The 12,786-nt window shown below is 39.9% G+C and overlaps 2 protein-coding genes across 3 annotated transcripts in view; both read right to left on the reverse strand.

Moving 5' to 3' along the window:
* Positions 1-441: 441 nt before the first annotated feature.
* On the reverse strand, positions 442-4,232 carry tdo2a (tryptophan 2,3-dioxygenase a; the record flags this gene model as incomplete). The annotated part of the gene is made up of 12 exons (XM_083891416.1): positions 442-628; positions 891-981; positions 1,223-1,302; positions 1,917-1,974; positions 2,111-2,222; positions 2,315-2,422; positions 2,571-2,757; positions 2,893-3,020; positions 3,415-3,485; positions 3,724-3,814; positions 3,953-4,055; positions 4,198-4,232. The coding sequence occupies 12 exons, from the start codon at positions 4,230-4,232 to the stop codon at positions 442-444; spliced, it is 1,251 nt and encodes a 416-aa protein (XP_083747542.1).
* A 7,423-nt stretch (positions 4,233-11,655) lies between these two features.
* LOC310929073 (teneurin-3) overlaps positions 11,656-12,786 on the reverse strand; it is a gene marked incomplete at both ends in the record, with an annotated part of 158,391 nt that continues 157,260 nt past the window's right edge. For both annotated transcript variants that reach the window (XM_083891778.1, XM_083891777.1), the window contains one exon: positions 11,656-12,408. In XM_083891778.1, the coding sequence (XP_083747904.1) occupies positions 11,656-12,408 (753 nt within the window). The remainder of the gene's footprint in view (positions 12,409-12,786) is intronic.

Here is a 12,786-nt window from a genome sequence, read left to right on the forward strand (position 1 = left end):
CCCACGCTGACATGAAAGATGATTCATTGATTGTGGAGAGAAAAAAAGAAAGTCTGCATCACCGGTCCATTTGCTTTCAGGTCAGTCACTGTGGAAATTTGCATAATGTTGTTGAGAAAACATCTGAGCAAATCTTATCAAGGAGCCATCTGCTGTAGTTGTGACTCATGACCAGTCAAGATTAGAGATTAGAGCTGAACTGGTCCACTATGGCAGTTTGAATTATTCTGGTGTGTCACAGGTTTTGTAGCCTGACTAATGAACTAGCAATTAAATTTTTTCCAAACATGATTTTCTCTATTTACATTTCAGAAACTCACAAAAACACCTTCAAATGCTTTAAGTTGTTGCTCACATCGAGATCCTACCTCTGTCCTTTATAATCCCATGTTATATTTGGATTTGTCGCACTAAAACAGGATATATTTGAGACTTATTTCCTTAATGTCTCTCAGGCGGCGAGTGTGAAAGCTCCGAGTCTGAGTCCTCGCTGCTGCAGTAGGAGCTGTCGTAGCACTCGGCCATGTAGAGGAAGGTGTGAACGTTGGGGTTCAGCTTGGGCACCCAGTGGCGAGGCACCAGGAACGTTGCCAGGTTGAAGAGATCCACAAACACTTTGTAGCGGTCACTAAAGGTACGGGGAAAAATAATGAACTGTATGGCATGTGCTCTAAAAAAACATAATTGAGCATCTGTTACACATTTAAGTTTCTGAAGGACAGGAGGTCATACTGAACTAATCAAGAACTTTAAACAAATATTTGGCCATGTCAGGATGAAATGACCATATGGCAGGTCATTTAGATAACTACAAAGTATTCAGTCCTTATCTAAATTAACTCTGAAGCGTTCACAATGGGTTAGGGTCAGTAGGTTAACGCTGATCGTACCTGACAGTAGATCTCAGGTAGTGGTAGCCAGAGGAGCCTCCAGTTCCGGCTTTGCTGCCGATCATGCGGTGCACCATGCACACGTGATTGTCTATAACGAAAGACAAAAAATCCATTCTCTTGGCTGTGCTTGTTTCACATCAGTAAAAAACTGGAATGAATGTGACTGATCAGCAGGCATACAGGGTGTAATTATATTCTTCTGGATAACTGAAGTTCTGTAAACTCTGAAACCCTGTGGTTTCCTCTTGAGAATTGCTCCCCCTGCACACTTCTCTGTTCCAACTCCCTGGTGAGTATAATGCAGCAACTGGCTCTGGAGTTGCACTTACATCTCCATTTTGTCATCAGGGTGTCAATATCCATGAGGGATGTGAGCAGCTGAAAAGGAACCTGGAACCTCGGCTCCTCCCTGAAAGGCAAGTTATTTTTTTGTCAGGATCCATCTTTTTACAAATGGTAGTCATTTATGACAAAGTGTGTGTGGCTGGTGTTTATAGCAGTGTTAAAAAAGAGCACGTTGTCCCCCCCATAGTACCCACAATTCGATTAACATCTTAAACCCTGGAGTTTCACATTAATTATCACCATTCGGTGGCTGCCTTGTGTCTGTTGACTCTCACAAAGCCTTAATGAGCATGATGACATCACATCTACCTAACACAGGTTCTTAAAACCTGGTTTTTAAAACCCTGGTTAACACAGTCTTTCGATAAAGCTGACAAATGCCTCGTGGTGATAACGGCTATAACAGCACAGAGAGTCTAATTGCTTGTTGTGTTTTTTTTTACAGCTAGATATCACGTGGCATAGGTTGTTGGCGGGGGTTTATGAGGGAATGTGACTTGGAGATTTTAGTGTTTCTCTGCTGCCTTGGGAACCAGCGCTGACATGCTCACAACTGCACCAGTGCGGCTGTACTGTGGTCAGCAGCAGAAGCTTATAAATATGAATCTGAAGCAAGCACACTGTGTTGACAGAGATCCCCAAGACAATTGAAGGTACAAAAAAAATAAAAATGTTAACCTGTAAAAGAAGATCATCAGAGCACCTTGCAGAGCCTTGTAGGAGAGCCGCCTCTCACCTTGTGGGAGAAAAAAAGAAAAGAAAATTGAGTTCAGTGAAATGATTTAGATTTGTCAGTCGAAACTTAAAATGTCCAAAAACAAAGGTGACAAATACAAGCAGGGCGATTTTTCACTTTGGAGTGATCCTTTCACCTTTGCTCATGAGATGGTCGTGGCGCTTTTCATCAAACAGAGACGTGAAGAGCTCTTTCTGTTTGACCACCTCAGCCATCATTTCCTCCTTCTCCTCAGAATCTGTCATTTCCTTTACACGGAAAAAAAATAGGATAGAATAAATACAATCTCGCCAATCCTCCATTTTCTTTTTTTTTCTCTTTTGGAAAAGTATTCTCTTACTGCAATGCTCTCCCTCTCTTGGTTCAGCCCGTGAAATATATTGATTTCCAGCCTTTCCCAGAAATTGAATCCGTCCACCGCTAAACCGGGAGTTCTCTCCAGCCACTCCTGAGAACAGGTACAAATAATTGTGTTTTCACATTTCTACTCTTCAATGGCAAATAAGTGCACCCAAAGTAAGCTACGTATACTCAGATACTGTGCGGTGATGTGACCTAAATCTAAAAAACATTGATATGCAGGTGGTTGGTGTTACCTCGACTAACTTCAAGAGCGTGGGCTCCTGTTCAGTGGCGAGCAGCATCTCGCTGTCATGACCAGTGAAGTTGTCCCTGTAATGTTTCCTGTTGTACGGGACCCTCTGGTTGTCCGGGACCCCGATTTTATTCTCCATGAGTCGAAACTGAAGACTTTGGAAGCCGGAGGCGGGTGACAGGTATTCCCTACACACAAAGCAACACAGCACACAACACAACAGTAAGCACACATGCACACACACACACACACACGGGTGCCGAGCAGGCATCGGTGCATCTCATGAAATTTTCAGAGCTGAAGGAGCAGAGATGTACACTCACCTGAAGTCAAAAAAGTCCAGGGCTGTCATCGTCTCCAACACAGAGAACTGGTCGACAAGCAGTCTGAGTATCATCACGATCCTGTGGATGCGAGTGTTGACTTTGAGCATGTTGCGCTCGTCTCGTACCTGGAAGGAAAAATAAAATGTGTGGGAGAATGATTAATTAATCATAGTAGATTCCTGATACAGGAAATAAATGAATAATTTGAATGATAACTTTTTCTTTTTTGACAAATCGTTATACGCCTGATTGACGGATAAAATATTTCCTATTAAATATAACTTATTTTTGACAGAGGTGCTGGGGATCTCTGCCTATTACAGTGTTCTGTGCTATTTAATTTATTTTAGCCAATTTCCTCTATGACATTTAACCATTTGACTTGAAAATGTTTTTCTCACTCTAGGGTCTATTTAAAAACTAGATTATTATTTTTTTGTCAATGAAGGAGAAATGAATTATAAGCACATGAATTTAAGTTTCAATTTAATTTAATTTAATACAAAAAAAGTGACTTACATGTCCACTGGTGAAGATCTCCCGCACCGAATCGAGTTCAAATAAAATCTGTTTGAACCACAGTTCATAAGCTGCAATGAGACACAAGAAAAGGTTTATTCATCGTTATGATATAAGGATAATATTACACTCATGCAGAAAATACAATTCAGTTATATCATAAGATAAATATAAAGGTGAAAATCTCATTTTACATTGACAAGTATACAAGGAAAATGCTCCTCTTGGCAAACAAATGACTATATTTTAGAGGTTCATTAACAAGTAAAAAAACAAACATTTATTTCTCTACAAAGCTTTAATCTTTACCTTGATGGGTGACAATGAAGAGATGCTCATCATGGATCTTATTACCCTTCACTTCACTCTGCAACACCTGGCCTGAGAGTACTTTACCAAGCTGAGGGTTGGAAAGAAATAAACCATTTGACTTTAAAGAGCACAACTTTAAAGAGTAAAATGCAAATTCCGCTGCCAGTTTTTCTTTTTAAATGTCCGGCTTCAAAGACCGACGCATATGGTAGGTGGTCTTTTCTACCTGCAGGTAGTCCCCATAGATGATTCCTCCTTTACTGGCCTTGTTAACTCCTGCCTGCGAGGCATCATTCTCTTCTGGATTTGGAGGCTTGTTTTTGAACAACCTGCATGGCAAAGAGAGAAGGCCTTTTTTATGAGCTGTTTTCCCCTGGATTAAACTATTGCAATATTTTTTTTAAAGAATCTTTTAGCCAAAGAGAGAAATAAACAGGAAAAAAAAAATTGATGCCAAATGTAGGTACATACAAATGCCTCTTCTCAAAGTACGGACATCCACTCATGACTTTTCCAAACTGGTGGCGGTAAAGATGTGCTCCTCTTCCTTAACTAATATTTACTAAAATTGTCGTCAGTGCTCTCAAGTCTTTTTAAATACCAACCTCATCCAATCACCCATGAGAATAAAACCCACACCCAGTCCGCCTCTATTTGTCTTCAGTTTACCTTGAATGACGGCCACCTTCTGGACTTTGTTTGACTGAGTAAATGAACAGTTACAGGACTGCAAAACAACAAACACAAACGCATGTATATTTGACTTTTGATCGAGCAGTGTCATTGCCGCACATGGGGTTTTAAATGCTCGGGTATTGCTAAATACTTGTCGTTTCTAAAAGCACAAATCAAAGTGTACGCTCTTTATACTTTTATTTCACCGGGAAATAATCTCAACAATACAGTAATTATGATAAGATAAGAAAAAACTCAAATTACATGCGGTTAAGCTCACCATAGATTTCTGTTCGATATGAAAACACAATACCTGAACATTTATGTCCTCACAGCTACAGACAGAAACACGCAACAACGTTGGGCTCCAGTGACTTTCTTTCAAACTCTGTACATCCTGGGAATCATTGGTCCTTGGACTCGTATGTAAATATTTGAAATTTGGCTAATATTTTATTTTCTTCAGTGATTTTCTCTTTTTAGAGATTTAAGGCTGTTGTGAAAGTGTGTGTGGAGAGCGTGTACTGTGGAATGTCCCTGCTGCTTCAAGGACGTACACTATGACTGTGATTGTGTTTGTGTTGGGTCTGGAAGCTGAACATGTCATGCTTTTTCGGCCTTTCTTACCCAGCTGGCACATGCAGTTCATAGGAAGGAAAGAATGTTTGTTTTTGTTTGCACAGAGTGGTTGAAACTTACAGCGGGGGCTCGTGTCTGTCCACCCACACCACAGCTCAATGTCTGTCACAACATACATTTTTTTTTTTTTTTTTTTTAATTATTAACCAGTTTGCTCAATGTAACAGTGAGAATCCACAAACCCCTCACTCTCTCCAAGTCTCTCCGAGATCATTAGCTCGCTAGTTTTCCACCCAGCGTTTTTATAGACTTTTCATACAGAGTCCCAGCAGCCTGCAAAACTGTCCTCAGAAGATCACAGGCATGATAACAAGCTGCTATTTCTGGATTGGGACACAGCATGAGCCGAGTAATATAAGGCATAAGGCGGAATGAACCAGAACCAAACCAAAAAAAACGCTTTGTTCTCGTTCCCATTGAACCAGAATGAATGAGATGCTACTGACGAAATAGGAGGAGAGTCTGGAGACGAGAGGAGTCCATTGAAGCGCTAGCTAACATGTCTGTCCTTCTCCCTGATAGGAGTCATGTGTCGTTGCGCAATATCTCGCCGGTTTAAAATGAGACAATAGTTGAAACAAAGCACGAATATTGCCTGGTTTCCCGCTACTGTCATGCAAATTGTCCTTTGAAAGTTAAATTGCCGTTTTCTTGTCTAACAGCACACAGTCGTTGAACTCGGCGGTTAATCTGCAGTCGGTGTCTCCGCGGAGCTTCAGCGATAAATGTATTCATTACGCGAGTAACAACGGGGAAAACAACAAAGATATTTGTATATGTGGAAAGGACAATTTATCTATTGCTATTATTACCCTACATTCTTCGTATAGTGGTACAAGTTGTTTTTGTACTGCTACTATTTCTGGTTATACATGTAATCCTTAGCCCTGAATGAGCCTTTTCTATTTATGGAGCATCCCATTTATGTTTCTAACCCTAACTCACGTCCATGTTGACCGTGTTTAAATTGAGAAGTTGGGGGAAAAAAAACAACTTAAGCCTAGCCTGGCAAACATCTGTTAAGCTAGCCATTGTTAGCACTGTACACTCTACACAGTATTTTGTCCTCACAACAGCGTAGCAACACACGTCCACAGCTAAAAATTTAACAGTACTATGTGTACGACTGACCTAATGTGAAATAATAATAATAATTTTACTTTTGGCACAAGTGGCAGCTGAGCCGAACACAATTTTTGGAGTTGGAATCTGGCTCGAGACCAGGAACTCCATATTTTTTTTTTTTACAATAGCCTACAATGGACAAACTAAACACATCTTCAGTTGTGATGCAAACTGAAGGCTACACACACTTGGAAGTATCAAATGTACTTTTTTTAAACTATAATCCCCTTAATCCTTTAGGTCACGACCAGATCTCAGTGTAAAGGTTTTAATGCAGTGATAAAATCCTTTCATTTCTTGGTGGAAATCCTTGTAGTTCACACATTGTCCCTGAAGAAGATTCTTTGTAGAGTTATACAAGTTATTTTTGTACTGCTACTATTTCTGGTTATATGTGTAGTCCCCCCCTGAATGAGCCTTTTATATTAATGGTGCGTCCCATTCATATTTCTAACCCTAACCCACCATGTTGACCGTGTTTAAATTGAGAAAAAAAAATTAGCTAGGCTTAGCCTAGCCTGGAAAAAAATTGTCAAGCTAGCCATTGTTAGCACTGCATTCTACACAGTATTTTGTCCTCACACAAACATCGTATCAACACACGTAAACAGCTAAAAATGTAACAGTGCTATGTGTATGATTGACCTAATGTGAAATAATAATAATAATATTTTTTACTTTTGGCACAAGTGGCAGCTGAGCCGAATATAATTTTTGGAGCTGGAAATCTGACTCGAGACCAGGTACTCGATGCAAACTAGATGTTAACTTAAGGCTACACACACACTTACTTCCCGTATCAAAATGTACTTTTTTAAAACTAATAATCCCCTTAATCCTTTAGGTCACGACCAGATCTCAGTATGAAGGTTTTAATGCAGTGATAAAATCCTTTTGTTTCGTGGTGGAAATCCTTGCAGTTCACACATTGTCCCTGAAGAAAACTGCATGCACAACCACTGCAGAGAGGAATATTCAAATCTACTGTAATTTGGTATTGTTCTGTCTAGTAGGCGGAATTGTATAATGCAGTTAGGTCATGAGTACAGCTGCTTGATTAATCGCAGTACAATGAAATCTGGCCTTTCCATTCTTTATTTTACTTTTATTCATTGAATGCAAAACCATTCACTCCAGAAACATAATGTAATTCAATAAAGGGCAGATTCCTTTGAGGTTTTAAGGGAAAGGGGTTGTGAATAAACATCTATTTTTCCTGGTGCTACAATGTGAGATAAAAGCAAACAATAAAAAAAAAAGCCCCCAAGTTGATTTTAATACAGTATAAACTCTGTGACATTTTCCCAGGATTGAACTTTATTTATCTACTAATTGTGTCGGTGGTTCTGTGGAGAGAAAGTCCACAGATTATCAGCAGGAGGTGAGAACATGCAGAAAGTGTGCTTGTGAAATGTAATGGCACTGTTTCACAGAAAAGAGCAGGTCCTGGATAGGTCATCATGTAGTAAGTGTGTGTGCGTGTTTACAAAGTAACACGCTGCATGTTTGCAGCAAACGTGTAACATCAGAGGATGTACAATTTAAGATACAGAAACGTGTGAAGCAAATTACACACTGTTTATTTATTTACTGTACGCTCACCAGGGAGCTCCAGCTCACATTAATCATTTCTGTATTAGTTTCATGAATTTCCTCTTCAATTTAGTGCAGTCTTTTTTTTCTGATTCTCCGAGTGGGAGAGGTCTGATAAAGTTTAATCTTCATCTTTCAGTCGCTTTGTCCACTAGATTTAACCCTTTAAGGTACGCACCAAGAAAAAATCTAAGGGAAAATTATTTATTTGCATTTTTTATTATTTTATTTATAAAAAAATACTTATGATAAAAACAACGAAAATCAATATATATATATATTCTTTTTGTAATTAGACCCTACGATATTTCGGATACAGGTTTCTACCAAACGGTTGAGACGTCTTTTCATAATAAACCTTGTTTGCATACAACATTCGGAACAAGTCACATTAAGTGTTAGTGAGTTGAGCTCATTTTCCAATGAGATATGGTGACTTAAAGTGTGGTCGACCAAATGGTTGAGTAGTACCTTAAAGGGTTAAGTCACTATATCTCATTGGAAAATGTAATGTGACTTGTTCTGAATGTTGTATGAATTATGCAAACAAGGTTTATTATGAACAGACATCTCAGCCGTTTGGTAGAGGCCTGTATCTGAAATATTGTAGGGTTTAATTGGATTATAGTTATTTTTATCATAAGTATTTTTTTTATAAATAAAAAATAATAAAAAATGCAATGAAATAATTTCCCCTTAGCTTTTTTCTTGGTGTGCACCTTAATGGGTTAAAGTGTGGTCGACCAAATGGTTGAGTAGTACCTCAAAGGGTTAAGCCTGCAGTAGAACAACATTTGTATTTACATTTTTTTTTTAACTTGACGTCACAATTCATGGCGTGACATTGACCTCGAGCGTCATACAACATATATATGACGTATAGTTTGTCCTTCACTGCTGTAAAAGTTTTGATTTCGTTTCCACCGGACACCTTAGATCCCTACATAATTTCATACATGATGGCGTGATTCAGTGCGGCTATCTCTGTGTTACATCCACAAACTGAGTCTTGACTGAATTATGAAACACGTTTCTTCTTCTCTTTTTTTAAATCCGCTGCTCTGATGTAGTTATTGCATGACATGTTTAGCTCTTTGATGTTCTTGCTAAAGTCGTGCCATCTTTTTTCAACGAGCCTTTGAAGTCGATGTAGTTGCACTGCGCAGTGAGGGGGGGGTCAACGCCGCCGCTGCTGCTGCTGCTGCAGCTTTGGCAGTGCCTACTGTGGTCACAGTGTGATACTGCAGCAGCTCTGCGGCTCGTTTTCATATCGCCAGTTTACCTATTCCATTTGATGTCTCTTTAAATTAACCTGGAGAATAGTGAAACGGCATTTTTTAACCTCGAACCCCTGACTCACTAATCACTGGAATTTGACAGAATTATTTGAAGCCACGGCTTAAAGCAACAGTATTTTTTTTTAGTTCCTCGTTTGTATGAAAGCGCAGAGATGAGTTGTGTTGCTATATGATCTATAGATCAACAGAACGCTGGATGTCTCTTTCTGAGCTTTGCACTTTGCACCACTAGGGAGCATCAAAGTACTTTTAAGAGAATGAAAGATTTGAATGCCTCAATTTTTTTTCTTCTTCTTCCCAGAGCTTAGTTTGTATTTGAAGATGTTTCAGTAGGACTTGTGAAACTTTTTGTACAGATCTGTGGGAAGGGAGTGGGAGATATATATATATAAGATCACTGCAATTTCACTGTGAAGGAACAGTACACAATGCCTTACATAAGGAACTTTAATGAGGCATTGCCATTATAGGATGGTGGTGAAACGCAACGCTTTTACCCGGAGGGAGTCAGAGAACTTTAAAGGCATGTTTTTCAGACGTTGTGCCGAGGAAGATTCAAAGACATGTAGAGCTCCATATGTCATAAAACAATTACGTTTCCGACACAATATAAAGAACATGTGGGAGTGTGGTGCAACAGTAGAGGAGGTTAGAAACAACAGCATAAAACAACCTTTGAGCATAAAATATTCTCTCCCGTTTGTGTTTCCAATGCCGTTTGAAGTTAACGATAAAAAAAAGGGAAAAAAAAAAGAAGTCGGTTTCGTGTGAAGGGGCTGTTTTCAGCATTACGCATTCCATCATCGCAACTCTTCTGCGCTTTGATGGGTGAGAGTGTTGGGGATGTTGATCACAACCCAAAAATTGAGCTATCAAATGCTCACACATAAACTTATAGCTAAAATTGTTTTTGATTGCACTGCCGACATGAAGAATAGGTTTTTTGGCAGCTGTCTCCATTTCGGCTTATTTATACCAAAAATTATATTTCCACAGTTCATTCCTTGGCAGCACTAAAGCTCCCGACTGACATAGTAATACTCAATTTGTCCTCTTGCTGAGATGATGTGTTTTTACGATGTCGTTCATTTTCAGAACGCTGAGATCATACGTGACTTCAGCATTTGGACAAGCTCATATATGTATCCTATCCTTGTTCTCATCATCAGAGTAACCACATTTTGTCACTTATTTAAAATGGACCAGTTTATTTGTGATATGAAAACAAAAAAAAACAGACGACTGTCCACTTCTTTAGAAACAACACACCAAAAAGAACCGCCATTTCATTTTAATCCATGAGTGTATTTGACATTCAGAAAAAAAAACAACAAACAAAAGAAAAAAAACCCTCATACCTTACCGAGAACATGGACGTGATCTATAATCGGATCCACTGTAACCTTGTTTATGCACGATGGGTTCATGAAATATTTGTGTTGATGAAATATTCATTGGACAGGAAGCCAGGTCAAAAGGCAGCGTGTCCAATAAACACTAAATTTAGTGGAAATAATAAGTCGACTGCATGTTACAGATACATCACCACTTGTAAATACTTGTCACCACATGCACAGGTTTCTGTTAAGTACTTAAAACAGAGCATTTTGTGAAGAAGCCCCACCTTAGCCATATAAGGCGGAATGTAACCGAAGACAAAGCAATGCATGTCTGAGAAATTAAATTTAAAAAGAAAAATCTCAAATCCGATGGACTTTATTTTTATATGTATAAACACAACATAAATTACTGATAATATGACTAGTACAGACATTTATTCAGTTTAAAAACACCATAAAACTCTTGCATAATTTACAAAACATGGTGTCCCTGTGCTATCCAAGACACAGCTGTGCCTTTGTCTCCCCAGACATTCTTTATACCTTTACTGTCCTTTTTTTTTTTTTTTTTTTCACAACGAATATTGGGTATTTAAAGAAGGAGGTTGTTTCTTTTTTTCTGTTCAAAAGCATCTCAAGAGAATAAGACATGTTTGATGTTTACAGTGCTAAATCTGGTATACGTAGTAGTGGCTGTTTGGTGACATATATCGCTAATGTCAGAAGTCTCTGATTTTTAAAAAAAACAAACATTTGCTCAAGGACACTGGTCGCTGTGGGTGTGTGAACTCATGAGCCCCGTACTTCTAGAGTACAGTGCAGATATGCATAATGTAAACATTTCCTTTGCTCTTAGAATACTTTGTTGAGACAGATTTTTCTTGATTAAAAACAACACAAAGAAAAACAACAAAAAGAAACACCTAAACTAGCTCACTGTTTCCCCAGACACACAACTATTCCCCTGCTTGAGAGTCCAGAGTCCAGAAGGATTGTGCTACAGAGAAACTGACCTGTAATTGCCATGTTAAGGCTTGGTGTAGTTATACATTTACTCTGTAGTCCCAAGGTTACAATGCACAGCATTGTTTTTGACTGCTTGTAATTTTTTTTTTTCTGTTCTTTTTATTTCCTTAGAAAAACACATGGACACTCAGGATACATATCAGCAACCCGTGATTACAGTTGCCTTTCATTTCATTCGGTAGTACGTCTCTACCAAGACTAAGTCTCTTTGGCAGACAATGGACCTCGTATTGTTACCTCTTCCCAATTTCACTTTGCCGAAGAAAGTGGATATTATTAGCGCTGTCTGCTAATTCTGGGTACTGCTCGATTGAAAGCACGTAGTACCCGTCATACCCCAATACTTTCCCACTACTTAGAAGCTGCCTCTTCTCTCCCTCTGTCCAGGGGCGAACCCCTTCCTCGCCATCACGCACTCGTTGCTGCTCTCTTGCCCACGCTCCCGCGAGAGCGCGCTGACGAGCCAACTCGACAACGCGCGATTTCTCCTCATCCACGGTGGATCCGTAGCGAATGTGAAGAGCCAAAGCCCCCGCGCGGATCTCCACATCTGCGAAGCGGCGAGTCCGACTATCCATGACTGTGGTGGACTGGGAAACGGTCACATTGACGCCGTTCTCCAGAGTCTTGTGTCCGCTCGTGAGGTGCAGAGCGGCAAGGTCAGCGTCCGGAAGGCCTGGCTTGACAAAGTAGTGCGTGTCCCTCCCTTCTATAGTGAAGTGAAGGTCTTCCAGGTAGAACGCGTTGTTCAGGATGGTCGCGACCTTGATGCAGTCCTCGCTGGCCACGTTTAACGTGTGAGTGCGGATGCTGCCCTTGTAGATGGCGAACATAACGGCTCGTCCGATGGGAGACATTGCCGCTGAGAACCACAGCCAAGACTTTTCACCTCGGCGACCTCGACTGAGATGGACCTCCGGCAGCCGCTCGAATGACAAGAGAGAGTGCGCCTGTCTCGTTACTTCCTGCTGGACCCCAGAGATGGACTGTAGGAAAAGTGCAGTGAAACGTTAATGCCTCGACATGGCAGAACCCGACTCTCCAGGCTATTTAGAACCTGCTTCTGCTCTGCTTCAGAGAGTTCTTTCTTCCTCCCCGTCTGAGATAAGGGTGGTTTCAAGCTCTTCTCAAGCCACAAGTAGAAAAATCTCCCATGACAGTTTCACAGCAACATTTTTTGTGTTGAAGCATTAGACCAAAAAAAAAAAGCATTCTTGGCAATGCCAAGAATTACAATAGTTATACTAAATGTATTTAAAGTTAGACAGTGGTAGATGTTAAGCTGGTAACTAAAACAAGACAGATGGAAGTGCACTTTGCTCATTATGTGTATTGCTATGTAAATGCAGCCCAATTAAAAATGA

This window comes from Microchirus variegatus (assembly GCF_963457635.1).
Source record: "Microchirus variegatus genome assembly, chromosome: 6".
NCBI classification, from domain to species: Eukaryota; Metazoa; Chordata; class Actinopteri; order Pleuronectiformes; family Soleidae; genus Microchirus; species Microchirus variegatus.